Below are 26189 nucleotides of genomic sequence, written 5' to 3' on the forward strand. Positions count from 1 at the left end.
ATAATTTACATTAATTCTCGGACGATAGATATCGTGTCAATTATAATCCGATCTAATTAGGATCTAAATATAAAACTGTTCAATAACATGTCGACTAATATAATGATAAACCTACAAGTTTACAAAAAAAGCGTTTTATTAATTGGAAAATAAAATGTTTGAAAATGAAAATACTATAAGGCATAAAATTATATTTAAATTATAGTTTTCACAGTGGATGATGTTCCGAGAATTAATTGTAATGCAACATTATAAATATTGTATAGTTTCTTAAACAATTAATAAATTGACTTTGTATATCGTATACATTAAATGTATAATAAGTCAAAATAAGTCATTTGATCTGGTTTTATTTAATTTAAAAAAATAGCATTATTATTCAATTAAATTCAAATTTCTACTTCAATTTAAAAAAATTGAAAATTATAGATGTAACTATTTTTCCTAGGGAAACTATTATGTTCGTTTATTTTTTTACTATGGTTTAAATATAGTGCGCGCGCATCTGTATACGCCTACCGCATGACAGTCTGTCAAAAGTAGTGTTTAGAAGTATTAATATTCACGGTTTATTAAATTAAATTTATTTATAAATTAATACTTGATATCCATTATAGTGAATATTAGAAATGACTGCGGTAAGTTGAAAAATTATTATGTTCACTTGTGCAATAGTAGCACCACATGATATGAGGTTATGTATAACTAATTTAAATGCTCTAAGGATACAATTTTTATACAAGTAAATCTATATTTTATTAAAAAGGAGAACAAAGTATAACAATTTAATACAAGTATGTTATTTATAAGAATCATTTGTTCTTTATTATTTCAGGAATTAAAGAAGTTTCTTTATGGACTTCTAAGTAGTGTAGAGGGACTCCACAGTATACTGATAACAGATAGGGATGGAGTACCTGTTATATCTGTAGCTGATGAAAAAGCACCAGAATTAGCTATGAGAGCAAGTTTCTTATCTACATTTGGAATGGCTACAGATCAAGGAAGTAAATTAGGTCTTGGAAAAAATAAAACTATTATCTGCATGTATAGTAGTTATCAGGTAATAAAATATTATACATTGATTATACAGTATATTATATACTGTACAATACAGTATATTATTATTTTTCATGCATACAGAAACAAGATAATAGGATACTTTTGTATAGACATATGTATTCAATTTGGTTTGCAGGTGGTTCAAATGAACAAATTGCCATTAGTTATTAGTTTTATTGCTAGTCATAATTGTAATACTGGGCACATTTTATCTCTAGAAGGTAAAATCGATCCAATCCTGAGCAATTTAAAAAATGCAGTAGTGGAAGCCTGATGGTTACCTGTCGTACATTATGGGTGATAAATACCAAAAGGTTTACAGTTAAATTTGGTGAACACTTATAATGAACACAGATATAAATAATCCTAGGGGTTTTATTACATTATTGTTTGTCTAGTTTACAAAAAATTCAAATTATAATTTTTTATATTTATATTTCCTTTCATTATTGTTTTTATATATTTTAAATATTAGAAGGGAAGAAAGTATCTCAAACATTTTATAATATAATAATGTGAAATGAGAAGAAAAGATTTTAAAGACTATACAAATTTTTGTAATGAATAGAAAGCAATTTTTATTATACAACATCAAAGAAGCATTTCAATATTTTGCAATATGTAGTTTATGTTAAAAGTGGTAAAAGTAGAGTATAAATATTTAAAGAAACGTTACTAAAATTTTACATGTGTAAATAGTATAAATTTATGTAAAGAATGGGTGATATTAAACTATATATTATATGCGATTATACCAGTAAATATTCTTAAACATACAAAAGTGTATCATTGTCATTACATCATTTCAAGTAAATACACAGTAGTAGGTTGTATAATGAAACTTTAAGTTTTAAACATGCAAACTTGTTAATTATACTTCATACACTAATGGCTTACCCTCTAATCCATTGAGAATGTTTTGTGCTGCAGTAATTGACATATCAATTGTAGTTCTCATGGTAGCAGTGCCCAAGTGTGGTATGATCACTGCAGTGCATTATATATAATATATATAATTAATGTACATACAATTTTGCTAAATATTTCTATGATTATATAATAAAAGAATATTATGTAAAGTTGTAGAATATAATTTCTAATAATAAATTATTAACCAAACTTAAAAATAGTAATTCATTGTTACCTTACACCATTTTGATAAATAAGTTAAGCATACAGAAATCTGATATAAGATTTAAGAGCAAAAAAGTGTATACCTCACTATAAACATGTTTTCCTACTGTATAGATTTACAATTATTACAATTAGTGATACTAACCAGCATTAGGAAGTTTAAGAAGTTCGTGATCAGGAGGCAATGGTTCGGGATCAGTGACATCAAGGCCCGCCGCAAAAATAGTCTTATTACGAAGTGCTTTAATCAATGCTTCCGTATTTACAACTTTTCCACGACCAATATTTACGAATACCGCTGTTTCCTTCATTTTACCGAACGTATCGTCATTAAACATTCCCATGGTTTCATTCGTAAGTGGTGTAGCAACGATTATAAAGTCGCTTTGTCCAAGGAGCTCGTCGAGTGATACAAAATGGGCGCCAAGTTCATCTCCTACGTAAAATTGAAATGAACACAATTTATTGAAACATTTATGGAACTATTAATGTGTTCTACTTTTGCGTACAGTACAGTCTCGTTAAATAACTCTACATGGAGTTGCAGAAACCTATCTTTTTACTTTCCCGCCAAGATTATGTGCATGCGCAGAAATGTAAGTGGCGTGCACACTTCACGAAAATTTCCAAAGTGCAAATTTCTTCAATCGTTCTGGATAGCCTTACTCTAAGAAGTCAAAGCTAAATGGGGAAGTGATACTTAGCGAAACTTTATTGTACTTTAATTATAAGTATGTACTGTATGTACCTGCTTTCTTACGAGAATGACCAGTATAAACAAAACGACTCACGTCGAATCCTTTCAAACGTTTAACAATAGCTTGTCCAATATTGCCTAAACCAACAATACCAACTGTCGATCCTCGTAATTCGTGGCCTATCATCCATTGCAAATTATTCTTCACTTCACCTCTGCATTTACGAAAAATTTATATACATGTATTAAAATGTAAATCGTCGTAAGGTAGTCTTATAGAAATTGTAGAAGTATAGTGTATTCTTGCTATATGATTCTACAACGACTTGTCTTACACGCGCGAGAATACACTATAGTCATTTCTTATAAATAAAAATTGTTTAATGTCTTTATTGAATATTAATGTCATAAAATTTGAAAAAGTAAAAAATGTAAGTTTTTTTGAATTACTGTTCGAGTTTTAAACGTGCTTCATGAGCTCGTCTTGCTGCACTCAATGCCAAGAGTATTGCCATTTCTGCAACTGCAACCGATACGGCTAGAGGTGTATTACCGACTTTAATACCTCTTCTTTTAATTTCAGGAACGTTTAAGTGATCATAACCAGCTGACATTGTTGAAACTACTTTCAGACTGGGTCCTGTTATAAGCGAAAAAATAGTGAGACTACAATTTTCGAAAATGGGTCTCAACCTATAGTTTGCAAAACCTTGATTTGAAGAATCTACTATAGGATTCTATATTTACCTACAGCATTAAGAAATTCATTGTCGACGTGCATGGGTACAGCAATAAATATAGCATCATGTCCTGGAAGAGCTTGTAACACATCTTTGCGGCTACTTGTAAGAGCATGAATGATCGTGACATCACATCTAAATGGAATAGGGCATTAAAATGTATGTTCTGATACAAATATATAGTAGTAATTAAACTTTTAATAATTAAAAATCGTAAACATAAAATCATTAAATGAATGTTAATTTCTACTAAAAAATCATACTCTTATGTTAATATTAATAAAAAATCAAATTTCATTATAATAATATGCTTACTTTGTACGTAATAAATCTATACCGGCAGAAGGCACATCGCCACATGTGACTAATACACGTGGTTTCATTGTAAAGTTTCGGTGTTGTAATAACACCGGCAAGTAATTTCTAAACTTACTTGCGATACTCCATGCATTATATAAGCGCATGATCTGATAATGCGCAGGCGCCATGAAACATAAAGATAACTGATATTACTTTTTTGCAATGTCTAAGCATAGTCTCCATTACGATATAGTAAAATAGTAAGGTTGTACGATTAATAACATTTTAGTCTCGATTATGCGAACTGTAATCCAATCTATAATGTCTAAACAAATAATACTATAGGTAAGATTGAAAATAATACATACTTTTTATATCACTGAGAATAATATACAGAAGCAGGTATCAAAATATAGCACGACCATTCATATGAAACTACTACTTCCTACATCATATGCGTTCCTGTTCGGTAGAGACGCTACTTTCTTCCAATGACAGACAAGTTACCGCATGTCCTGACAATGTCTGCCTTGCTTTTTATAACAATAAGTGTATGAATCCATACTTTATATTCGTAAAACACGTGTTCGTAAATAATTTGTATTGCAAAAAGATTATATCACTATCTCGCTATATATGAATATTTGTTTCATACTTTCTGATATGTGATTACGTATGTACAGCGGCTAACAAAAGTAAGTAAACACTTAGAGCTTGTGTCAAAGCAAATATGTAAGTTCAAAAAACAAATTGTATATCTGCTGAACCTACGTGAAATAATCTATATAATTATGCTGATAAAATGTTCATTAGTGAAGGATTTCCTCATAAAAAATAATAAAGATTCACGGTATGCAACGAATACACGTTCCAAAAGTAAGTAAACACGACCGGCATTGCTCGATACCTTTTTAATGCTTGCAATTTTGCAATTTATTTATAAATGACTCTTATAGATTATTTCATACCGAATCTGAATTCATAAACTGTTTCTTTGTAGTGATTATCGTTTTCAAAAAAATTTGACTTAAAGGAAAATTGTAAATTTTCAACTTTGGAAATGTTTCACAGTCTTATAGTTGCTTCTATTCATTTTATTTTTATACCAAACTATTCTGCAAATTCTTTTGAATAAAATGATATGAATTGTGATAACATTGCAATTATTTAATTATGTTTAAATGCCAATGGAAGTGAAGAAGAAATCCAACACTCGCCGATGTCTACTGATGTTTTTTAATTTATTTCAACGACTAAGAGTTTCAGAAAAATTCTAACCAGATCAAACGAAACAGTAAATATTACAGTTGAAAAAGGTGCACAAGAAAGATAAATCGTGTTATGTTTTGAGTACATGTGTCAAACGTTTTGGAAAATTATTAGCACGAAATCCGAAAAAGGTTCGTACAAAAAAGACAACGGTCAGTGATGAGTATCACTGCTGTTACTATGTGAAGTTGTTACGTTTAGTTATTCTTTAATTATGAATGGCCGATATCCTATTCTTCTTTGCATAACGTGAATATGCAGTTACTGTACATACGTAATCACATATCAGAAAGTATAAAACAAATATTCATATATGACGAGATAGTGATATAATCTTTTTGCAATACAAATTATTTACGAACACGTGTTTTGCGAATATAAAATATGCTGACTCATACACTTATTGTAATGTACATACATATATAATATTCGTAATTAATATTAATTCTTAATTATTGTAAAATGAAATGTTACATTATAGTAAAACTTTTATCGTGTGACAAGCCTGATAGCATGACAGAAACAACTATTATTGTTAACAATAAATTGTATGATATGAATGCAATTACATGTTGATAATTATTTATCATAATTATTGTTATCGTGTGGGATACGCATTTTTAATAGTTACTTATTGTTGGAAATATAGATTAATATAAGAAACAATATATTACGCATTATAGTTAAATAGTTTATATATTTCTAAAATAGTTACATGTGTATTATTAGTAAATTAACTCCAACTCCTTCAGTGATTCTGAAACGCAAAGTATCAGGGAAACACGTGATCGAGTTGTATTATGTTACGTGCTGTGCGCGTAAATATCATTTCCGTTCCTTCACATATACGTAAAATAAAGCGCATGGAACGAGACTGACGTAACACGTATACATATCGTTATTACATTTAACAAAATTCCTAGTTAATATAGCAAAATGTGATGGAAGCTACATTTTAGGTGTTATAGAAGTATATTATTCGTTTGCAATAAATGTACCTTTTAAAATGTTTGTAATAGGAAACTATAATAAATGGAGGTAAAATTATAACTGCATAGTAAGTACTTCCTTATCGACTATCTATGTCATTTTATGAGAACAATGTGTAACACCTCGTCTGTGGTGTAAGCAAGATTTAATGTCTCGCATAGTAGGAAAGCATAATCTATTTTAAACATTCTACAATCTTTAGACTTTGTAACTTCTTTGTCCGCGTTTTTCTTTTCCAACACTCAACCAATTCTCGTCAAATTTTGCATGCACATGCGTACGTACATCCAGATGGACATAGAAAAAAAATTTTAATCGGACTTGCCACGAACGGATAATCACCGAAAAAACTGATCCTAAGAAGTGAGGGTCCGAACACGCATATAAGGAAAATAAAAAAATGAATATTTCGGCACTTTGACGACGTAGTATGGTTCCAGAGGCATTTAGAAACAAATTTCTATTAGGGTTTGATGCGTTTTGATGACTAATAAAGCCAGGAAATCAATTTTTGTCGAATTCGATCCAAAACGGTACAGGTGGCGCCATCTAGCGGCGAGCGGCGGAACTACGAAAAACTAAAATCTCGATTTTCTCGAAAATTAGGGACTTTTCCGAAATTCTGAGATATACAAATTGTTCCTTGTCGCCTACGGAATCGAACGAATATAGTTATATCCTGTTAGGACCATTATTAAAGAAAATAGAAAAATAGTCCATTTCATGGACTAAAAAATTAGCGTCCATCTAGCGGTGAAAGTTGGAACTACAAAAATAGAAAATTTCGATTTTCTCGAAAATTAGGGACTTTTCCGAAATTCTGAGATATACAAATTGTTCCTTGTCGCCTACGGAATCGAATGAATCTAATTATAGCCAGCTAGGACCATTATTAAAGAAAATAGAAAAATAGCCCATTTCATGGACTAAAAAATTAGCGTCCATCTAGCGGTGAAAGTTGGAACTACAAAAATATAAAATTGCGATTTTCTCGAATATTAGCGATCTTTGAGTACTTGTGAGGCTCAGAAAGTGTTATGTGATCGCATTAGAAGCAGAATAAAGCAATAAAAGTTTCCTGAAAGCTCTAATAAAAAAAATTTAAAAAATGTTATTTTATGGAGAAAAATTGTGGCGCCATCTAGCGGCGAAACTGCGAACTAAACTGAAAAAACCGTATGTCCGAACACGCGTTAAGGAAAAATATAAAAAGTAATATTTCGCAACTTTGACGACGTAGTATGCTTCTTCAGACATTTTAAAGCAATTTTTGTTAAATAAGTTATTCATTTTTTTGCCTATTAAGCCGAGAAAATCAATTTTTATTTGACCCCTTAACGCGTGTTCGGACATACGTTTTTTAGTTTAGTTCGCAGTTTCGCCGCTAGATGGCGCCACAAATTTTCTCCATAAAATAACATTTTTTTAATTTTCTTTATTAAAGCTTTCAGGAAACTTTTATTGCTTTATTTTGCTTCTACTGCGATGACATAACACTTTCTGAGCCTCACAAGTACTTAAAGATCGCTAATATTCGAGAAAATCGCAATTTTATAGTTTTGTAATTCCAACTTTCACCGCTAGATGGACGCCAATTTTTTAGTCCATGAAATGGGCTATTTTTCTATTTTCTTTAATAATGGTCCTAGCTAGCTATAATTAGATTCATTCGATTCCGTAGGCGACAAGGAAAAATTTGTATATCTCAGAATTTCGGAAAAGTCCCTAATTTTCGAGAAAATCGAAATTTTCTATTTTTGTAGTTCCAACTTTCACCGCTAGATGGACGCCAATTTTTTAGTCCATGAAATGGGCTATTTTTCTATTTTCTTTAATAATGATCCTAGCTGGCTATAATTATATTCGTTCGATTCCGTAGGCGACAAGGAACAATTTGTATATCTCAGAATTTCGGAAAAGTCCCTAATTTTCGAGAAAAGCGAGATTTTAGTTTTCGTAGTTCCGCCGCTCACCGCTAGATGGCGCCACCTGTACCGTTTTGGACCGAATCCGACAAAAATTAATTTCCTGGCTTTGTTAGTCATCAAAACGCATCAAACCCTAATAGAAATTTGTTTCTAAATGCCTCTGGAACCATACTACGTCGTCAAAGTGCCGAAATATTGCACTTTGCATGTGCAGTGGAATTGATATAGGCGGCTTATGTACGTATCGCAATGTTGACACAAAATAATTAATTACTCATTACCCGAACATTATTTATGAACTTTTATGATCGAATCATGTAAATAATGCTGACCATTCTTTAATCATAAAAGTTCATAAACTGTGCTCAGAAAGTGAGTAATTAACGATTTTGCATACTCATTGTCGTGTATATTCCTCCTACGCCTCGCCCGCGCATGCCACGGAAGAATAATTACCGAAAAACCATATCCTCGTAGACTTTAATGCAAAATTGAATTTGCTCGCGCTTATGTACTTGACTTTTCAACTTTTTTGTCCACGCTTTTCTCTTGCACCACTCAACGAATTCAACCAGATGACACGGTTGACTATTTTTGCTTTGGCGTAAAATTTACTCGCTCGCTCAACATTGTTAGGTTAGGCGCGGAGCACCTAATCAAACAGACCTAGTAGGTATACTTATGCGTATACATATACATAGTTGTACACAAATAGTATAACTACGTATATTGTTGCTGTCAAACAAACAGATATACATTATATTATATTCTACAAAAGCAAAATTTATATAAAACAGAAGTATAACTTTACATTTACTATTTTTAATTAAATAATAGTACTTGCGGAACCTAATGACATTAAAGTAAGATATTTTGTTACAAACTGAGCTGTAGTAATTAACAATAAAGAAGTAATTAACAATATAATCTTCACATAATATGGTTTTCCCATATAGAGCTTAAAAATTTGTAAAATTGTAAATTTTTTAATTTTCTAATTTGGAAGTTTAAAGGCAGGGCCCGGCTAAGTGTCCTGTTTGGAAACTGCATGTTTTAAATGAAAGTAGTAAAATTTATGATATGTCTAAATTCTGAACTGCAATTACAAATATATTTTAAAGTATTTACATTATATAATTTTATCTCTGTACAGAATAAAAAAATTCTGTTGAATCTTAATTTGTACCGTAAATGTTACGTTTAAATCATCTGTCATGTTCTAATCTTGGGATCTACGTAATGACCTCTTTTGTGGGTATTACCAATATAACAAATAATTCACTATGATTTTAAATTTTATGTTGCGTGGTATGATGTTTCGTTAGTAAGATATATAACAAAGATTATTGTAAAATAAAGGCTTTATTATAATTTATTATATTTGCATTTTAATGAATGTGCTGTGTCTGCATTTATCTGAACAAATTGTATGGTCATGGTTGGTAGCAATACGGCTTCAAAAATACGATTTCCGATCTGAACTTAAACACCTCTCGAAATTTACAGACAGACAGAACCGTTCAAAGAAGACTTTACTTATCACGTTTCGAAAGTGTACTTAAACTTGTGCTAACTCTTTATAATATTTTTTATAGTCTATATTATAAATGATTTTTACAAGAGAGATTTCGAGGTTATGAAGCATTGCGTTCATAACAAATTCGAAGCATGTTCCACATTTGATAAAGGATTAACTTATACAACAATAAATAATACGAAACTAGTAGTACATTTTAAATACAAGAATATAAAATGAGGTGGCTTCCGCGATATTTTACACTTCCAATTACAGGCTTATCTTTAACATGTGTTAGTATTGCTTTAATATATGTATTATATAAAAAGGTAAGTTCAAGATTAAGCATTTACAAACTTACCTATTTTTATATAAAGTTTGATTTTAATTACTTTGATTCAATAGGGCAAAGAAGATGCAAAGTCTCAAAGAAGTAATATTGAAGTTTCAAGACGAATTACAATAGAATGTAAAGTACCTAGGCAACATGTACCTGCTGTTATTGGAAGAGGCGGTTCAACAATAAAAGATGTACAAAATAAGACAGGAACGCAAATACATTTTAAAGAAGATAATATTGAATGCCCTGATCGTGTTTGCCTTATAAAAGGAAGTCATGAAGCAACACAATTGGCTGAAAGAATGATTAAATCCATAATTGAAAATCAACCAATAATTGAAACATATGAAATATATGTACCTCACAATGCGTGCAGAAGGATAATAGGAAAAGGCGGTGAAGTTATTCACCAAATTCAATCAACCTCCAGTGCAAAAATTACTGTTGAAAGTGGTCAGGGTTTCTATGATACAAGTATGTTTATTTATTATACAAATATTTATTATTTTATTTTGTGTCTTTATACTTTCATAATTAATACTAATATTTTATAGATGCTGAAAGGAGGATCATGATTAAAGGAACAAGTGAACAAATTGCTGTAGCTGTAGCACTAATTGAAGAAAAAGTTCAAGAAAAGAAAGAAGCACATATAAAATTAGAGGCTTCTTCTGCAGCAAGATTGCCTAGGCGTAAATTGTCTCCTCGTAACACCTCAGTCAGTACAAGTGAACAACTACAAACACCTAAAGTTGTATCAGTCCAAGGTATGTAATGCCTCTAATTTGAATAATACAATTATGAAGGTTCATTAATTTAAACTAATTGTATATTATTTTCAGATTGTGATACTGCAATAGAAGTATATGTATCAGCAGCAGAAAATCCTAATCAATTCTGGGTACATCTTGTTGGTCCTGGAAATACAGCTTTAGATAAACTAGTTTCCGAAATGACTGAATATTACAGTGATGAACAGAATCAAGAAATACATGCATTAAAAAATGTAAATATGCAGTTATATATTGTACTTTTGAAGACAAATATTATGATTATAGCAATTAAAATGTTGGCTCATTATCGTGACTATATTATTTATTTCAGGTAACACTTGGCCAAATTGTTGCTGCAAAGTTTAGCTTTGATGAACAATGGTATCGAGCCGAAGTTACCTCTACGCCTGAAGATGGTCAATGTGAAGTATGTTTCTTGGACTATGGAGATCGTGAAGTGGTCCAATTAGATTCTATATTGGAACTTCGAATGGACTTTTTAGGTGTACCGATACAGACAATGGAGTTTTCCTTAGCCAACATTAAACCAAGGTGAGTGAATTGATCCTATATTATGTACATGCTTAGGTTCATTGATAAAATATGCCTGTATATTGTTTTGATACCTAAATATTTATAAAACGTACAAGATATGTAGGTCTTTGTTTTTAATAGATACAAAATTATCATTAATACATCTTGGGAATTTACAATTAATTATTAATTTACCTATATCACAAAAAAAAAGAAGGATAAAGTTAATTACTTAATTCACTATCGTCCATATTACTTGATCTTGAACTGCCAATACCAGCTTCACAAACTTCATTAAACAATTCTGGATTCACTTGTTCCATCATTTTCCATGCTAAACTTTTGTTGAGTATAGTTATGTTTTCCTCACAATATGCTAAACTGGCTCTTTTCAATGCATCACAGCCAAATTCATCTGCAACCAGAAGTCTGCTTGCTATATTTTCTGGTGTTATGGTTTCAATGAGATTCCTTTCACAAAGCTCCTTTAATCCTAGAGAATGGAATATAAATTGTTTTATAATTGGCATTATTTCAATTGTTCCATATTGTAACATACAGTACCTTGTAAACAAAAACGTTCAGCAAGAGATAAAAGTTGAGGAGCCAAATTATCAAGGTTATCAACATGATCAGTGTATATGTATCTTAACAATTCTTCAGCCACTTCTTTACTGAGATCCAACAATTCTAGTGAGTATGTGTAGCAGTCCTGAAATGTTACAAATACATAATATTATAGTAGATTCATTTAACAGAAAATCTGATATGTAAAATGATATAGAGCAAATACTCACACTTGAAATTAACAAGCCCAGTTAGAAAAACATCACTCTTAAAAAGTGTAATAATGTTATAAATAATATACAGGGTGTTCAGAGATTTACTAGCCAGCGTTTTTGTCCGAACACCCTGTATATGTTTCTTTGATTATGTTAGTTTAGCATACAAAATAAATGCTACAGGAATAAATTCAAACATTATTTATTGTTCTATAGAAGATTCCATAGAGGATCAAACTCAAGTAACAAAAATTGTTAATTTGTTAATGTGTTTGTTCGACATAAGACAGATTATTTCTAGCATTTCGCAACACGGGTGCAGAGTATCGCCTGGCACGTACGCTAAAAGATCTGTTCTCCTTAGAAATCAAGTTTCCTTCTTGTGGTTCTGACGTATTCGATACTTCTGTGGTATTCGTGTTTGAGTTTTTCCGTCCATCGGATTCACGTATGGGAGACATCATTTCTGCCAGAACGTGACTACGAGCAGCTAATATGCTGCTGTGAACTGGAATCTCTGTATTATTCAAACCGCCACATGATAACTTGGTATCAGCGCTATATGGATGTTTCAACAACTTAGCCATATCCTATGACACAATTTTATAATTAATTTTTTTTTTAAAGTTTAACTTGAAAATTGGAGACTTTGCAAATGTAAGAATTTAGAAAGAGGAGTGTAAGAATTTGGGTCTTTGCAAATTTTATCATTTAGAAATTATTTAATTTAATAATTGAGTTAGTCTTTAATAAATGTATTTCACATAGTGAAACCAAACTATGTGAAATACAGTAGTAGACTAGTTTCCGTGAACAAATTTAAAATTTGACTAGTAGCTAACGTCAAATATTCATCGAGTAAATTTAAAATCATTCTTTGAAGTATATACCTGCGACAAGTTATGTTTCTCGCTTTCGCATTGTATGATCTGTATCTTGACCATCAATGTAATTTCCCCGTTCTTCTTTAAATGCCTGTCGACGATGGATAAATCCCTATATCCTAAGGAAATGATATCTAAACAAGATTTTAGCTCGAGTACTGTTCTGCTAACATGACAGTATTCCCAGTGTTTAACGTCGGCATTGAAAACTGCAAATTGAAATCGTATCTTGGCTTGTTCCGCTTCATCTACGGTGCAGCTCAACATGTTCAGACACAATACCACCGGGTTTATCATTCTTTTGCCTGTCACCAAACACCGTACCATTGTTTCATTTAATAAAATCGATATTTATAATTGTTTCGGACAAGGATAAAAAAATATATACATTAACTGGTCAGTTTGACCAGGGTCGTGTACATTTTATTTGAAACTATGTAAGAATTTTAACTAATTCAAATACTTCGTTATTTTACGAACAGTATAAGAATGTTGATGTAATTCAAATTATTTTCAAATAATTTTGCATAAATTATTTATGTGTTGAAAATTGTAGCAATTGTCCTTACCGTCAGGATTTTTCCAAAACCTGATGGAAAGATTCCAGGTACTGTGAATGCCATTCACGTTCACGTCGAACGATGGACTATCGATGAAGCTTTTCTTTAAAATAGACTTCTTGTAATTTGGTACAGTCCATGTGTATTTAAACACAATGTCAGAGACTGTTGGCACTAGTAGCTCCATTCTTTAATAGCCTCACGTAAATAAGAAAACCTGAACGAGTGAAGAAACAATTCATCATTTGATAATCAAATTAAATTTCTTTCGATTTGTTATATGAGTTATTAACGCATGGTGATCTAACATTCAGCCTTCAAGAATTTGGGGATCTCGGTAAATGCTCATATACGTGAAAATGACAATATAATAAAAGACTATGTATTTTAATATTTAAAACTTTTAACAAGCTGGCTAATATTGTTCCTGCATAAAATTATATACTCGTTAGTACAAATTAATGAAAATTTTTAGTCGAACGTTGTTAGGAAGAAACAATGCATTTCAGCTTTTCAAATTCTTTTTGCTTCAAGCATTGCTTTTCATGCTCTGCTATGACGCAGCACTTTTTGTTCATTTTATTTCGTCCGTTTCACAATTCACTTTCGATTCTTTCCGTCTGTCTAGCAGCAAATGTAATTCTCGTGGTGCAGTATAATTGCAGCGTACAGTCACGATAAAGCTTTGAGAAAGTGCGCAAAACGCTTTGCCGATTGTTAAACTCTCGCGTTGCACATGCACCGGCAAAGTTTTCGGTATAAATCGCAAGTTCAACGGTGGAACACGAACGTTTGGCAGAGTGCCAGTGTACGATCTTAATTTATCTTTATTTAATACGGTAATTTAAAATATGAATAGTTTTTATTTGCATATTTTAGCAACGCCGATGCTGTCTTCCTCGAAGTGTACGATTTGGTAAAAAATTTCGAACGATCGAGTATATCGTGTAAAATTTAATTGCTGGAGATTTACATTTTTAGTTTGAACATGGCTTTGGAGAACGCGAAATCAATAACGATATGAGATATTAAAACTCATACATGAATTTATCGCGAATAAAAGCTCGTTAAAATTGCTGGTGACAAATTTAATCGAGGTTTTGGTGCACAATCGATGGTTTCAATCGAAGATTTTCTGTCAACGGAGATCTGCTCTATACATATTATCAGAGGTGAAATTGTAAAAACAAAGAATTGGAAATGGCAGTACTACAAAGGATTCTATCTATCAGTTGAAAGTTTACAAATGTGGAAATTGGAAAGTTTGGAAATTTGAAAATTAGTACCTTTTCAAATTTGCAAATTGTTAAATATAAAAATTTCTATTAATTTGATATCATATGCAAAAGATTTAATTTAAGATCACCGCGAATAATTTCTTAAACCCGGAAAGAGGGAATCACAGTTATTGTTTATAATCCAGAAATCAATCTTGTGTATCGTGTATAAGATCAGAATGGGGATAAATTCTTCTCGATAGTCGAATGGGAATTTAATCAATCAATCTGACCGAATAGCGCAGCTCGCATCGCGTGCCTCGAAACAGCTAATCATCGTTGCAACCTCGAAGATAATGCACACACGATGGTTTTCGAGTTGGAATTACCGCGGTACCTACGGTGTTCGGTTACACGCGACACAACGAGGGCAAAACCGATGAGTACCTCGTTGCCAAAAACCCGCAGACCACTTCTGAATGCTTTCTATTTCCGTTGCAGTCAATCTCTCGTGCTTCCGTCAACTTCGATTTTTCCCCATTTGAAATGGGATCTCTTTGTTTTCCTGCTGTCAAACCTCTTAACTCGATGGATATCGTTTTAATTCAATTTCGGTTCGAATTTGTACGTTCTTTATTTTGGTATTTACCTTGTAATGTATAAAATTACGCGTTATTTAGATATGCATTGTGTCGTTATATGTTATATTGTGAAAAGTTGTATCACGCGTTTTATAGCTACGCATTATATCCTCATTATTTTTATTACCATATTATTATGCGCTAATATTGCTACATGCTATATCGCCATACGTTGATGTTGACATGCTATATTGCTGTACGTTATTTTGCTATGTGTCATTGTTACGCTTTATGCAGTAGCTACATGCTATTTCGCTGCACGTTGTATGACCACGCGTTAATATCTTCACATGCTATATCACCACGCGTTATATTACTACGTGCTATATTACCACAAGATATATCACCACACGGTATATCACAATGCGTTATATCACCACGCACTATATCACCACACGATATATCACCTTACGCTATATCACCATTTGTTAACATTGCCATGCGCTATATCACCATTTGTTAACATTGCCATGCGCTACATTGCCATACGTTAATATTACTACGCGCTGTATCACCACACGCCATATCACCGCGCGCTATATCACCACACGCTATATCACCATGCGCTATATCACCACACGCTATATCACCATGCGCTATATCACCACACGCTATATCACCATGCGTTATATCACCACGCACTATATTACCACACGATATATCACCTCGGGCTACATCACCATTTGTTAACATTGCCATGCGCTATATTGCCATGCGTTAATATTGCCACGCGCTGTATCACCACACGCTATATCACCACACACTATATCACCACACGCTATATCACCATGCGTTATATCACTACACGATATATCACCCCGCGCTATATCACCATTTGTTAACATTGCCATGCGCTATATTGGCATGCGCTATATTGCCATACGTTAATATTGCCACGCGCTGTATCACCACACGCTATATCACTGCGCGCTATATCACCACACGCTATATCACCGCGCGCTATATCACCGCGCGCTATATCACCATGCGTTATATCACCACATGATATCTCACCACGCGCTATATTACCACACAATATATTACCTCGCGCTATATCACCATTTGATAATATTACCGTGTGCTACATTGTCACGCGCTATATTACCATGCGTCAATCTTGCTACGCGCAATATCATCCTGCGTGAATGTCACTGCCTGATATATCACCATATCTCAATATCGCCACGCATTAATATTATTATGTATTATATAATCTACACGTATAATGTCTGCACACATTGTATCGTCACGCGTTATATAGCCAAACATGTCATGTGACATCTCATGTACTTATTTGTTCATACGAGATTGACATTTATTGAGTAGATTAAAATGTTATGAGGTATATCAAATTTGGCGCAATGATTTGTTGCTACATAACAAATGAATACAGTCCAGTCTCCAGTATGGATGACTAAGACCATCTGTTTGACCACTAAGATTAAAGAGTGAATTGACAAATGAAATAATTGCGTTGGATGATTCTTAATTGACGATAACAATGATATACAAGACAAATGCAGGTTGACCAAGATAAATCATCTCTACGTTCTATATTGCTGGTAGTAATAAGATACCAGAATTGCATGGTTTATGCAGTTTATTTGCAACTCAATATAACGATGAGTTGATATTCGAGGAATTTACTCATCGAGTCAAATATTAATTGACTCCATTTTTGTGATACATGCGAATCAAATGACAGTGCAAAATTAGAACGATGTAAAGGCGTTTAAGATTTTTATCTCCACATTGTCAACTTGCATTACGATGCTAATAATCATAGAAATACCAGTACGGTTTTTTGTCATTTTTCGTTTTTGTTCATAGTACACGATCATTCCAAACGTGATGTATTCAAAATACAGCATGTAAAGCATTGTTTGGCAACAGTGGTAAGCTTAGTAACGTTCCTGTTTGACATTCAAACTGCACCACTCGACACTATTTCGCGTCGAAAAGCCACGAAAATACACGTCTACAATGAAAATGCGTACTTACGTGCATACGTACATACGCGTCCGGTATAACGTTCATTAATGCGTCTAGCATAAAGTGCATCGAGTTCAGCTAGACTTCTCACGAATTCAGTTTTCTGCACTGTGCACACCGTGTATCATACGTGTTCACTTTTCTCCATACCATGAATAAACACCGAATGAAGATAATTTAAATTCACTATATATTTGCAGTATACGCTCGATTAATTGTTTAATTACCGATGAAATTAAGAGTTTCAAGTCAATAATTTTATCTGATTGTTTTTTGTTGTATTGCCACCGCAGTGTTCGTATTTAGTACTATACAAAATAATCACCGGTACTTGTGCTCTATTTTATACCTTATCCTTCTGCGTCCCTCTTTTTTTAACGAGGATATTGTTCACCACGAAGATCGTGAAACGACTGAGACAGTGTGACCATTACCGAGAGACTATGCTCATCGTCCACTTCATCTTCTCGCACGTGTACACTTGTGCTGTGCAGTTTATAAATGGAACAAGATGCCCCGAAACTGCTTAAACCTTGGTAAATGGGGGTGCTTCACGCACGTGTTCTTTGTTTCGTGCAACGATAGCTCTATCACCTTCGAGTTCCGGCTAAATCTCGGTTCGGAAACAGGGTTAACGGTAATTGTACCGAAGAAACGAGAGTTACATGAAATGCGGATAATTGAGTCGAGAAGAAAGTAATTTAAAAATCGAATCTGATACCTGGAACCTTTTTTACCGTTGCCTGTAATGGTAATTAAGCAGAGTTAATCTCTACGTTCTTTTAATTTCAAATTTTCCAATTTTTTCATTTGCAAATTATCTTATTTGCAGATATTCAAATTTTTATATTTTGCTGTCGAATTTATAAATTTAAAAATTTTTTAATTATGCAATTTGCAAACATTCAGATTTCCATATTTATCGAACATTAAATTTCCTAATTATCAAATTATACAATTTTCCACTTTGCAGATACTCAAATTTCTAAATTTCTTATGACATATGAAGACTTCATATGAACACTTATGAACATTCTTATTCTGATATATACTACATTCTTCAATTTAGTAATCTAGTCACAAGTATATATTGTATGTGTACACATTTCTGAATCTGTTTACCGATTAACGACCACAATTCTTGATAATGTATAGCACCAGTATTTACATGTTTGTTTGTTTGCACTCTGGCTCAATCATTCGGTTACAGTAACACGTGTAAAATTAGTGCGAGGAAAATCACTAATGCTTAATGCATCATTGCACGAAAATCGTTCAAATATTTTGACACAGGTTCAAGTACAAGTGAAATAACATTTCACGTAAACTCGATAAGAAATCTATTACTTAAAAGTACTACGCTTATATTCAATAAAGTATATCGAAAGTAAAGAAATTATGTTAAATGTGTAACGAGACGAAATAACATTTCTGTGCATACGATTCTCTTTCTGTTGCCAAATTGTTGACAAATTTATTACGCTAAATTCCGTAGTAACTTCGCAATTTGAGGGTTCACCACGGCCAATATCTACGTGGAAAATTGTCCAATGTTTCATTAGGCATGAGCAATAGCGAACAATAAATAATCGTAAGACTCCGAGTTCAGATTTCATGGTTGTCGATGTGTAAACACTAAACATGTTGCAATGAAAACAAAAATCATGATATTTACTCGTAGAAAATTGAAGGAATTTATAAATGACCGAAGAAAGATTAACTCAAATAAAATGATACATTAGTTAGTTACATCAATAATAAAATAATATAACACATCACTCAATAACTCTCCGGTCTAACTAAGAAAAACAAATTTTTTTTTAGAAATTCCACTTTAATCATCAATATACTTTCCTTCCAGTGTGATACATTGATTCCAATGCTCCTCTAACTTTTCAATTCCCTTTATATTAAACGATTTGTCTTTGCCCCCAAAATAAGCTTCAGTTTCCGTAATCACTTCTTCATTTGAGCCAAATTTCTTTACCTGGAGCATCTTTTTCATATCTGCAAAGAACCAGTAGTCGCTGGGGTCCAAATCTGGGGAGTACGGTTTGCGGGGAAACAATTCAAAACGTAATTCATTCAATTGAACCATCGTGTTCATCGACTTGTGACACGGCGCATTGCCTTCGTGAAACAGCAAACGCGGCACACACTTTGAAAGCAATTTGCACATGCCCAAATTTTCTTGCAAAATTGTGAAGACACTACCTTCTGATATCTTCAAGGCATCAGCTATCTCACACAACTTAAGTTTACGGCCCTTTAAAACTATTTTGTGGACATTTTTTATGTTTTCCGGAACGACTGCTGATTTTGGGCAACCAGAGCGTTCAGCATCATCGGTGCTTGTATGACTGCGTTTAAATTCAGCATACCAGTCAATGATAATCGATCTTCCTGGTGCAGAGTCCCTATAATGCTTATCAAGTCACTTCTTGGCTTCAATAGTATTTTTTTTTATAAAAAAACAGTGTTTAATCAGCACACGAAATTCCTTTCTATCCATTGTCTTTAAAATTACGAAACTGGGGGTACTAAAATGACTGTAACTTCTAAACTATTGGTTAGAATACCATGAAATTTTGACACGTACTGTTTGAAGGTTAGTATTATTCAAAAATAACGTGGGTCTGTCACCAGTGCCGCCATATATGTGTCAGACCGGGGACTTATTGAGTGACGTGTTATGTTATGATTAGTTCGGTTATATTAATTCAGATATATGTATATATAAAATAACTTAGTAGAAAAAATTAGTAGAAATTTTATTAACTCCCTCGTTATCGAATGCTTTATGTAGGAATAAGATAATTGTCAGAGTTAATTTTTAATATGTTTTAATTTTCTATGATTCAGAGAAAACGAATGGAGCAGCGAAGCCTGCAAGAAGTTCGAAGAACTCACTTGGTTAGCTCAGTGGAAAGTCTTGATAGCCAAAATCAGAGGCTACAAAGAACGAACTCGCAGCTATAACATATCTCGTCGCGCAGGAATACCAATTCCTTGTGTCGATCTTTTCGACAAAATCGACGATACGGTACTTCATGAACAATATTTAATAATTACTAGTTTGTTCTCGACTTAACAATTAGTAGTCTATTCTCGAGTCAGCAATTGGTTTGCTATTAATCCTTCATTGCATAACTTCATTAATTTCACAAAATGTAATACCGTTTTGAGTTCTCAATAATTTTGATAATAGTAAAATATCGTTCATTTATGTTTGCCAATTTATATTCAGTTTTAATCTTTTGTCGGACTCACGCAGTACATTAATATCGGTCAAGAGTTGATAAACGAGGGTTTCGCCGAGCCAGAAGAAGCAGGGTTATGGGAAGCTTATTCAAAGTTGTCCTTATCTAATCGAAGCCACGATGTGTCGAGTATCTCAACTTCTGCATCAACTTCTCCGTTGACGAGACGAGCTCAGAGTCCCGAAACACCCACAAACATTCTACGTAAATTGGAGTCTGAATCGCCACACTCACCCATCACCGATCCTGAAACACCCGTCTCGACGATGCAGCGTAATATGGAAGTAATCGATCTTGTAACACCACAGGTGAGACTCTATATACTTCAATGTCTGTTTAAACTTTAAACGTTTGACGGCAAAGGAAACTTTTTGATCTCTTTTATCATTTAGAATTTGGAGTTTTCAGGGCGCACGTCTGCTGTGAGATTATACAGGGTGTCTACTTTCAATCCCTCCACGAATTTGGCAAATGAATTACTTATTCACTTTCTCAAAACTATAAATCTATAAACGTAAGTTCTGTTTAAAAGAGGGTACTGTATTTACTTTGAAATGTACATGGAGTTGGTGTAGTTTTATTATATGGCTTTAAACAGTGTAGAAGAGGAGAATATTATAGAAATATGGAGCAACATAAAAATATTGTTTTCAAGGACATATAGTTTGTTTATCAGTATAATTGTCAGAGTATATTGAAGTAAGACACCCTGTGTATAAAAATATTATGAAGTCCTCTTTTTACCGAAAAGTTTGTGGAGTTCGCAGACATGGTCGAACAAGAAACGATTTCTTCCGTGTAATAGCGAAACGGGATCGAACGTGTAATAGAAAGTACATTGACATCCGTTTTTCCGTCTCGCCACGGAAAGCACGCTCGCTTGCGGTTAACCGTTAAATCCTCGAACACAACCGGGTCATTAGCAGCCTCTGTATCGATTTCTTTCAGAGACGACACGGTGTACCGATCGAGTTAATCGATCTTGCGACGCCGGTGAAGGACGAGACGAGTCGGTTCATCGACAATGAGAAGAAAGTAAATCGAGAGGACGGGGGCGGTGATTATCTACGAAACGGAAATAGCAATCAGCGCGACAAATCTTACGATACACACTTGAAAATTGAAAAATCATCGAAAATCGCTCCGGCTGGATATGAGAGCGATCTCTCCAATGACTCGGACGAATTGGAATTGGGGTAAATAAATGAAACGACAAAAGAAGCTAGATACCCTAATGTTGATTTGTTAGCCATTTCCTTTAGCTTTATAGACATCGAGATCAACCATATAGAATTAGTTTTCGAAATAATATAACTCACAAGGTCTCGTGTGCTTTGCGTACTGTTCTTAGCGTATTGGAGATTGTTTTTTTTTTCTTTTTATTTAATACGTTTCATGCCACGTAAAACAGAGACTTAATAGATTTAAAAGTTATATTTTATTTAAGTTGCAAGTGCTTACTTTTACATTGTTTCTTCGTTTCATGAAAAGTTTGTTAATTTGATTGTAATTAAATAATCAGAAATTAAAGTTTCCATATAAAATTGTCAAATTAAGTATTACTGTTTAGTTTGTATAGATTTAAAAAATTCAACTAAAAACTAAATATTTTTTGTTTCTGTTTACAACGCTTTTAATAAACAATGAGTCTGTAACTTACGTAGCACGGAATGTACTAAATTCTAACTTTGTACACTCGCTTCTTTTACCTTGATAAAACCGTGTATAAATCTACATTTTGTAGTAAAAGTAGTACAAAAACACTTATTTAAGAAGTAAACTTATTTAAAAATACTTACTCAATATAAATTTAATAATTTATATTGAAGATTGATTGTCCGGTTAGAGTTAGAAATGAAATACCACAATGACAATTGTTTTGTACGATTTGTCTTGTGAAACTATTACATTATAAAGGAGATGAATCTTTTTAATATAATAAGAGAAATGACTTTGAACAGTCAGTTGGTCTCGAACAGAGTGATACATTTATAAAGTTTTTTGTACGAGTGATTTTGATCGTTGACACGCGTTTTTTATCACACAGCTTTTTATATTATACATCAAAGAGCGTTGTGAATTGATATTGAATTTCTGGTAACTTTATTTCATTGTTTTTTTGATATTTAGAATAAAATTCATGTATTTTAAAATTCGGATAAGTGATAACGATAGGAAAGTAGTCATTCAACATCTATCTAGAAATTATTAGGGAAAGCAACAGCGCAAAAGTTTGGCTACTTTGCTCAATAAAGATGTGTTTAATCTGAAGGAAAATATTGGAAACGATGGACGATGTCAATGTCAAAATAGCGTGCAATTACTAATTATAAGAATTACTTTATGGAATTGTCAGAAAGATTTTGACAGTATTTTTTTATTCGCGTTTATTTTGAAAAGTGATAATTTCAAAGGTGATAATTGCATAGTGTGATAATTAAAAATTGTAAAACAAAAAAAATATGAAATTATAAAACTCGTAAATTTAATGAAATCTGTATTCATCAAAGCCTTAAATATTGTTATTATAAATACCTTTCATGTTCTTTAGGAAATTTGTCGAATTGGATATCGTCCTTGATACTTACTTTTATTCAATCAATCATTCCTTTATTTGTAATTCAGTACTATAACAGAACTTCTACTACGAATCTATCGAGTTTCAGTGAACAAACACCAATGAAAACGAGAAGATATTGACTGAATCTTGTTTACGTCCGCTTAGTCGTTTAATCTCGTTTCTGTTTTGCCACTCCTTGCAAGATACATATTCAGTTTTATCGATGACCTACTATAATCGAGTGAATCTCTAATTATTTTCAACGAAACCTGTCGAATAAACTGCATATGCAATAGCTACTAGACATCTTTCTTATTGAAGTTTCATCAACAGACTTTTTAATGCCATATATTACGAAAAATAATTAGCGAGCCTTTGATCGCTGACAAGTTGTACTGTGATTAAAAGAATACGAATTTCCTTTCAAATATTAGTTATTGTTGAATTGTAAAACAATTTGCGAAACATAAATAAGATTTTAAGTATCCGAATCAAGCGTTCGAGGCTTAAAAATTGCTCATCTTGGGAAAATTTGAAACGATAAAAGTTAAGACACGTTAAGAACAATTGAACGAAGCACCGTAAAATCCCGAATATCTTCCTAATACTTCCATATAGTTGTAGTGCTACACTTTAAGTCGTACCTCGTTTCCTCAGTAACTATGTACTTTATAAAACAAGCTGAAATTTAACACGCTGACTGCCATAAGAGTCGGTGGCCTAATATTTTATTCGTTCAGTTGAAAAATAGAGGATCCTCTTTCAACAGATCTTTGATAAGTCAAGTTAGACGTTCTCTAAATCAGTGATGGACAAAACTACCCGCTGAAATATTTACGATTTCTGAAATTAAAAAGGAAATCTAAAATTTTAAGAATTTGTTTACCGAAAATTTAGAGAAGTTTTAAAATTTCGAAAAGTCATAAAAATTTTATAACGGTAGAATGCGGATAGAATTGCCCATCGCTCTAACTGTCTCTATTAAGAGAAAAAACCTAATTGAACTAATGGATACGGCTATTTTCTACTTTTCTACCAGTCAACGTGTTAAGAGACCGTACGCGTTAAATCGCTTCGCGCATAATCGCTTTCTTCGAAAAATAGCGCATAAAAAGAGAATGTAACTATTACGATGTAAAATGTCGAGGAAGACCTATGTACATAGTGGGTCGTATATTTTTATAAGAAAAGAATAATCGAAGAGAAATATGTATCATTTAGTAATTAATCAGAGAAAGATTCTTGATGTTTAACAAAACTCGTTATTGTTACTTTTAGTTATGTTTATTCTTTTGTTTTCGCGTTATTTTAAGAACAGTTGATTGATCGACTGCGACAGACACGCAAATCTGTATGATAATATAGATTCCAAGAATACATAGAAGCTTCGTTTATTTGATGTCCTGCATGAATCTGTTTACTTTCATTAACATTACTGGTGATGGGCTGATTTTGACTTCGAATATTATCTTCTAGATTTAAGGTTTTTGAAGATTTTGGTCTTGAAAATTTAAAAAATCTTTAACAGCTCACTGATTGTATTAGATGTTTGTACCAATAGGAAGTAATTAGCATAACATACATTTTTTATCATATGCTTAAATTCTTTGCAGCAGTCTATTACAAAAAAATAGTCAGCAATTACTCAAAAAAATAATCAGTAAATTTTGTAAGACTTTCGAGATTAACATTTTCGAAAGGTGTAAAGTTATAGTATTTTTATCTATTATCAACGAAGCTTTAAACAGTATTCAGAGATAATTTCTGTTCTGATTGCAATCTTAACTCATAAATAAATTCATTACAGAACGAGATATTATTTCTTTATTTATTATAAAATAAAAATGTTCTAAAAACGCCATTGTGCTTAATAACTATCGAAGTGCAAGAAAGAGAATATTAACCCTTCTTCACAATTGGTAAATGTAAACTTTTAGAACTTGGTTTAATAACACGAAGTTTCGAATATAGTAATTATATTAACACATTCGCTACCACGCTCGCATATGAACGCTTGAACTTCCACAGTAGTCCCACGATGAAAAAATTATCTTAATTATCTAATTACAAATTCACGTATGCTTGAAATATTAACAATATCCTAATAAAATTTTCAACAGCTTCAGCGTTGTAGCGAATGTGTTCTACAAATATTTGTAGAACTATGGCCGCCATAATGAAAGAAGGGTTAAAGCGCCCATCACTATTTTAATAATCGCGATGTGATCTTGTGTTTTCTCGATGATAAAATGTACAACATAAATGAAGATTCTAACGAATAAAATGATCGTTCTCTAAAGTTCTATTTATCTGTTCACCTCTAACGGAACCCTAAATCGTTTCCTTTCACTTGATCCATCGTGTTGCTTTCTCGGATTACGGCATCGTGATACCAGACCAACGATTTTTCGGGGTTTCTTGTCCACGAGTAAAAGTCGAAGCGTAGACAACCGCAAAAAGGAGAGGACAAAGCCCTCGGTGAAGAAGAGTAGTAGTGGTAGTAAGAGGACGAGGAACAAACGATATCGGAAGTTGCTGCACTGGAACAGTGAGTACAACTTGCTTGTCTGTCTACCAACAACTGATGCGTATCTGTTTTCACTGTTATCCCTTTGAGATTCTATGTCCAGTGTGACTGCTCATCGATTTCTGTTCCAGTAGACATTATGTTCATTGTCATTGACCATTGAATGTATGTTTCACTATAGATTCTCGCTATTTTGCCTACTATTCGTAGAGTAGTAGAGGAGAGGTGTTGTAGAGGTGAAGTTTTTGAAATTAGGAAGAGGGTTTTACCTTTTAGGACATTTATCAAGACGTCAAATGAAATATAACTCAAATTAGGGAATTCCCAAACTTTCAATTAAAATTTACAAGTTATTGAAATTGTCAAATTAATGGTAGTCAAATCAAATCAAGTAGCGAAAATTAAATTAAATTGTCAAATGAGCGAGCTCATAAAATGAATTGAATTCGGAGAAGAAACAAACACTGCCTAAGTTGCGTTTTA

At 32.7% G+C, this 26189-nt stretch overlaps 5 protein-coding genes across 13 annotated transcripts in view; 2 read left to right on the forward strand and 3 right to left on the reverse strand.

Annotated features, from left to right (window-relative positions):
• The first annotated feature begins 499 nt into the window (after positions 1-499).
• On the forward strand, positions 500-2189 carry Lamtor3 (Late endosomal/lysosomal adaptor, MAPK and MTOR activator 3). 2 transcript variants are annotated; one of them, XM_012279470.2, is made up of 3 exons: positions 500-638; positions 836-1063; positions 1144-2189. In XM_012279470.2, exons 1-3 carry the CDS (start codon positions 630-632, stop codon positions 1231-1233), a joined length of 327 nt encoding a protein of 108 aa, XP_012134860.1. In that variant the 5' UTR covers positions 500-629; the 3' UTR covers positions 1234-2189. The 2 variants fall into 2 exon arrangements, with proteins under 2 accessions (XP_012134860.1, XP_003700749.1); XM_003700701.3 differs by having other exon boundaries at positions 1199-2189.
• Positions 1785-8765, reverse strand: LOC100876791 (glyoxylate reductase/hydroxypyruvate reductase). 3 transcript variants are annotated; one of them, XM_076535241.1, is made up of 7 exons: positions 8577-8765; positions 3949-4100; positions 3641-3768; positions 3344-3533; positions 2945-3108; positions 2342-2632; positions 1785-2049 (listed from the first exon to the last, which is right to left on the reverse strand). In XM_076535241.1, the coding sequence occupies exons 2-7, from the start codon at positions 4095-4097 to the stop codon at positions 1934-1936; spliced, it is 1038 nt and encodes a 345-aa protein (XP_076391356.1). In that variant the 5' UTR covers positions 4098-4100; positions 8577-8765; the 3' UTR covers positions 1785-1933. The 3 variants fall into 3 exon arrangements, with proteins under 3 accessions (XP_076391356.1, XP_003700680.2, XP_076391351.1); XM_003700632.3 differs by lacking the exon at positions 8577-8765 and adding an exon at positions 4302-5536; XM_076535236.1 differs by lacking the exon at positions 8577-8765 and having other exon boundaries at positions 3949-4215.
• Positions 8265-25478, forward strand: papi (tudor and KH domain containing protein papi). Of its 3 annotated transcripts, none has more exons than XM_076535227.1 (8): positions 8265-8357; positions 10042-10450; positions 10531-10743; positions 10819-10982; positions 11081-11301; positions 20222-20402; positions 20634-20927; positions 21568-25478. In XM_076535227.1, exons 2-8 carry the CDS (start codon positions 10279-10281, stop codon positions 21817-21819), a joined length of 1497 nt encoding a protein of 498 aa, XP_076391342.1. In that variant the 5' UTR covers positions 8265-8357; positions 10042-10278; the 3' UTR covers positions 21820-25478. The 3 variants fall into 3 exon arrangements, with proteins under 3 accessions (XP_076391342.1, XP_012134855.1, XP_003700678.1); XM_012279465.2 differs by lacking the exon at positions 8265-8357 and adding an exon at positions 9414-9965 and having other exon boundaries at positions 21012-21629; XM_003700630.3 differs by lacking the exon at positions 8265-8357 and adding an exon at positions 9418-9965.
• On the reverse strand, positions 11339-17913 carry LOC100876680 (speckle-type POZ protein-like). Its single transcript, XM_076535250.1, has 3 exons — positions 17369-17913; positions 11848-11995; positions 11339-11776 (listed from the first exon to the last, which is right to left on the reverse strand). Exons 1-3 carry the CDS (start codon positions 17426-17428, stop codon positions 11508-11510), a joined length of 477 nt encoding a protein of 158 aa, XP_076391365.1. The 5' UTR covers positions 17429-17913; the 3' UTR covers positions 11339-11507.
• Positions 13592-26189, reverse strand: part of LOC100876462 (uncharacterized) — a 42560-nt gene continuing 29962 nt past the window's right edge. For all 4 annotated transcript variants that reach the window (XM_012279469.2, XM_076535209.1, XM_003700629.3 and 1 more), the window contains one exon: positions 13592-13726. The gene's annotated coding sequence lies outside the window, so the exon portion shown is untranslated. The remainder of the gene's footprint in view (positions 13727-26189) is intronic.

The sequence above is a fragment of the Megachile rotundata genome, chromosome 1, assembly GCF_050947335.1.
Source record: "Megachile rotundata isolate GNS110a chromosome 1, iyMegRotu1, whole genome shotgun sequence".
Lineage (NCBI taxonomy): Eukaryota > Metazoa > Arthropoda > Insecta > Hymenoptera > Megachilidae > Megachile > Megachile rotundata.

Coding starts and splice junctions, on each gene's coding strand:
- Lamtor3 (XM_003700701.3), top strand. Junction 1,064..1,198: donor GCATGTATAGTAGTTATCAG/GTAATAAAATAT, acceptor TTTGGTTTGCAG/GTGGTTCAAATGAACAAATT.
- LOC100876791 (XM_076535236.1), bottom strand. CDS start 4,121: ATGGCGCCTGCGCATTATCAGATCATGCGCTTATATAATGCATGGAGT. Junction 3,109..3,343: donor GCACGTTTAAAACTCGAACA/GTAATTCAAAAA, acceptor TCGTAAATGCAG/AGGTGAAGTGAAGAATAATT. Junction 2,050..2,341: donor TCTTAAACTTCCTAATGCTG/GTTAGTATCACT, acceptor AATGCACTGCAG/TGATCATACCACACTTGGGC.
- papi (XM_003700630.3), top strand. CDS start 9,873: ATGAGGTGGCTTCCGCGATATTTTACACTTCCAATTACAGGCTTATCT. Junction 10,983..11,080: donor AAATACATGCATTAAAAAAT/GTAAATATGCAG, acceptor TATTTATTTCAG/GTAACACTTGGCCAAATTGT. Junction 11,302..20,221: donor TTAGCCAACATTAAACCAAG/GTGAGTGAATTG, acceptor TCTATGATTCAG/AGAAAACGAATGGAGCAGCG.
- LOC100876680 (XM_076535250.1), bottom strand. CDS start 17,428: ATGCACTTTATGCTAGACGCATTAATGAACGTTATACCGGACGCGTAT. Junction 11,996..17,368: donor ACGCGTATGTACGTATGCAC/GTAAGTACGCAT, acceptor GTAACATTTCAG/GACTGCTACACATACTCACT. Junction 11,777..11,847: donor TGAACGTTTTTGTTTACAAG/GTACTGTATGTT, acceptor TCCATTCTCTAG/GATTAAAGGAGCTTTGTGAA.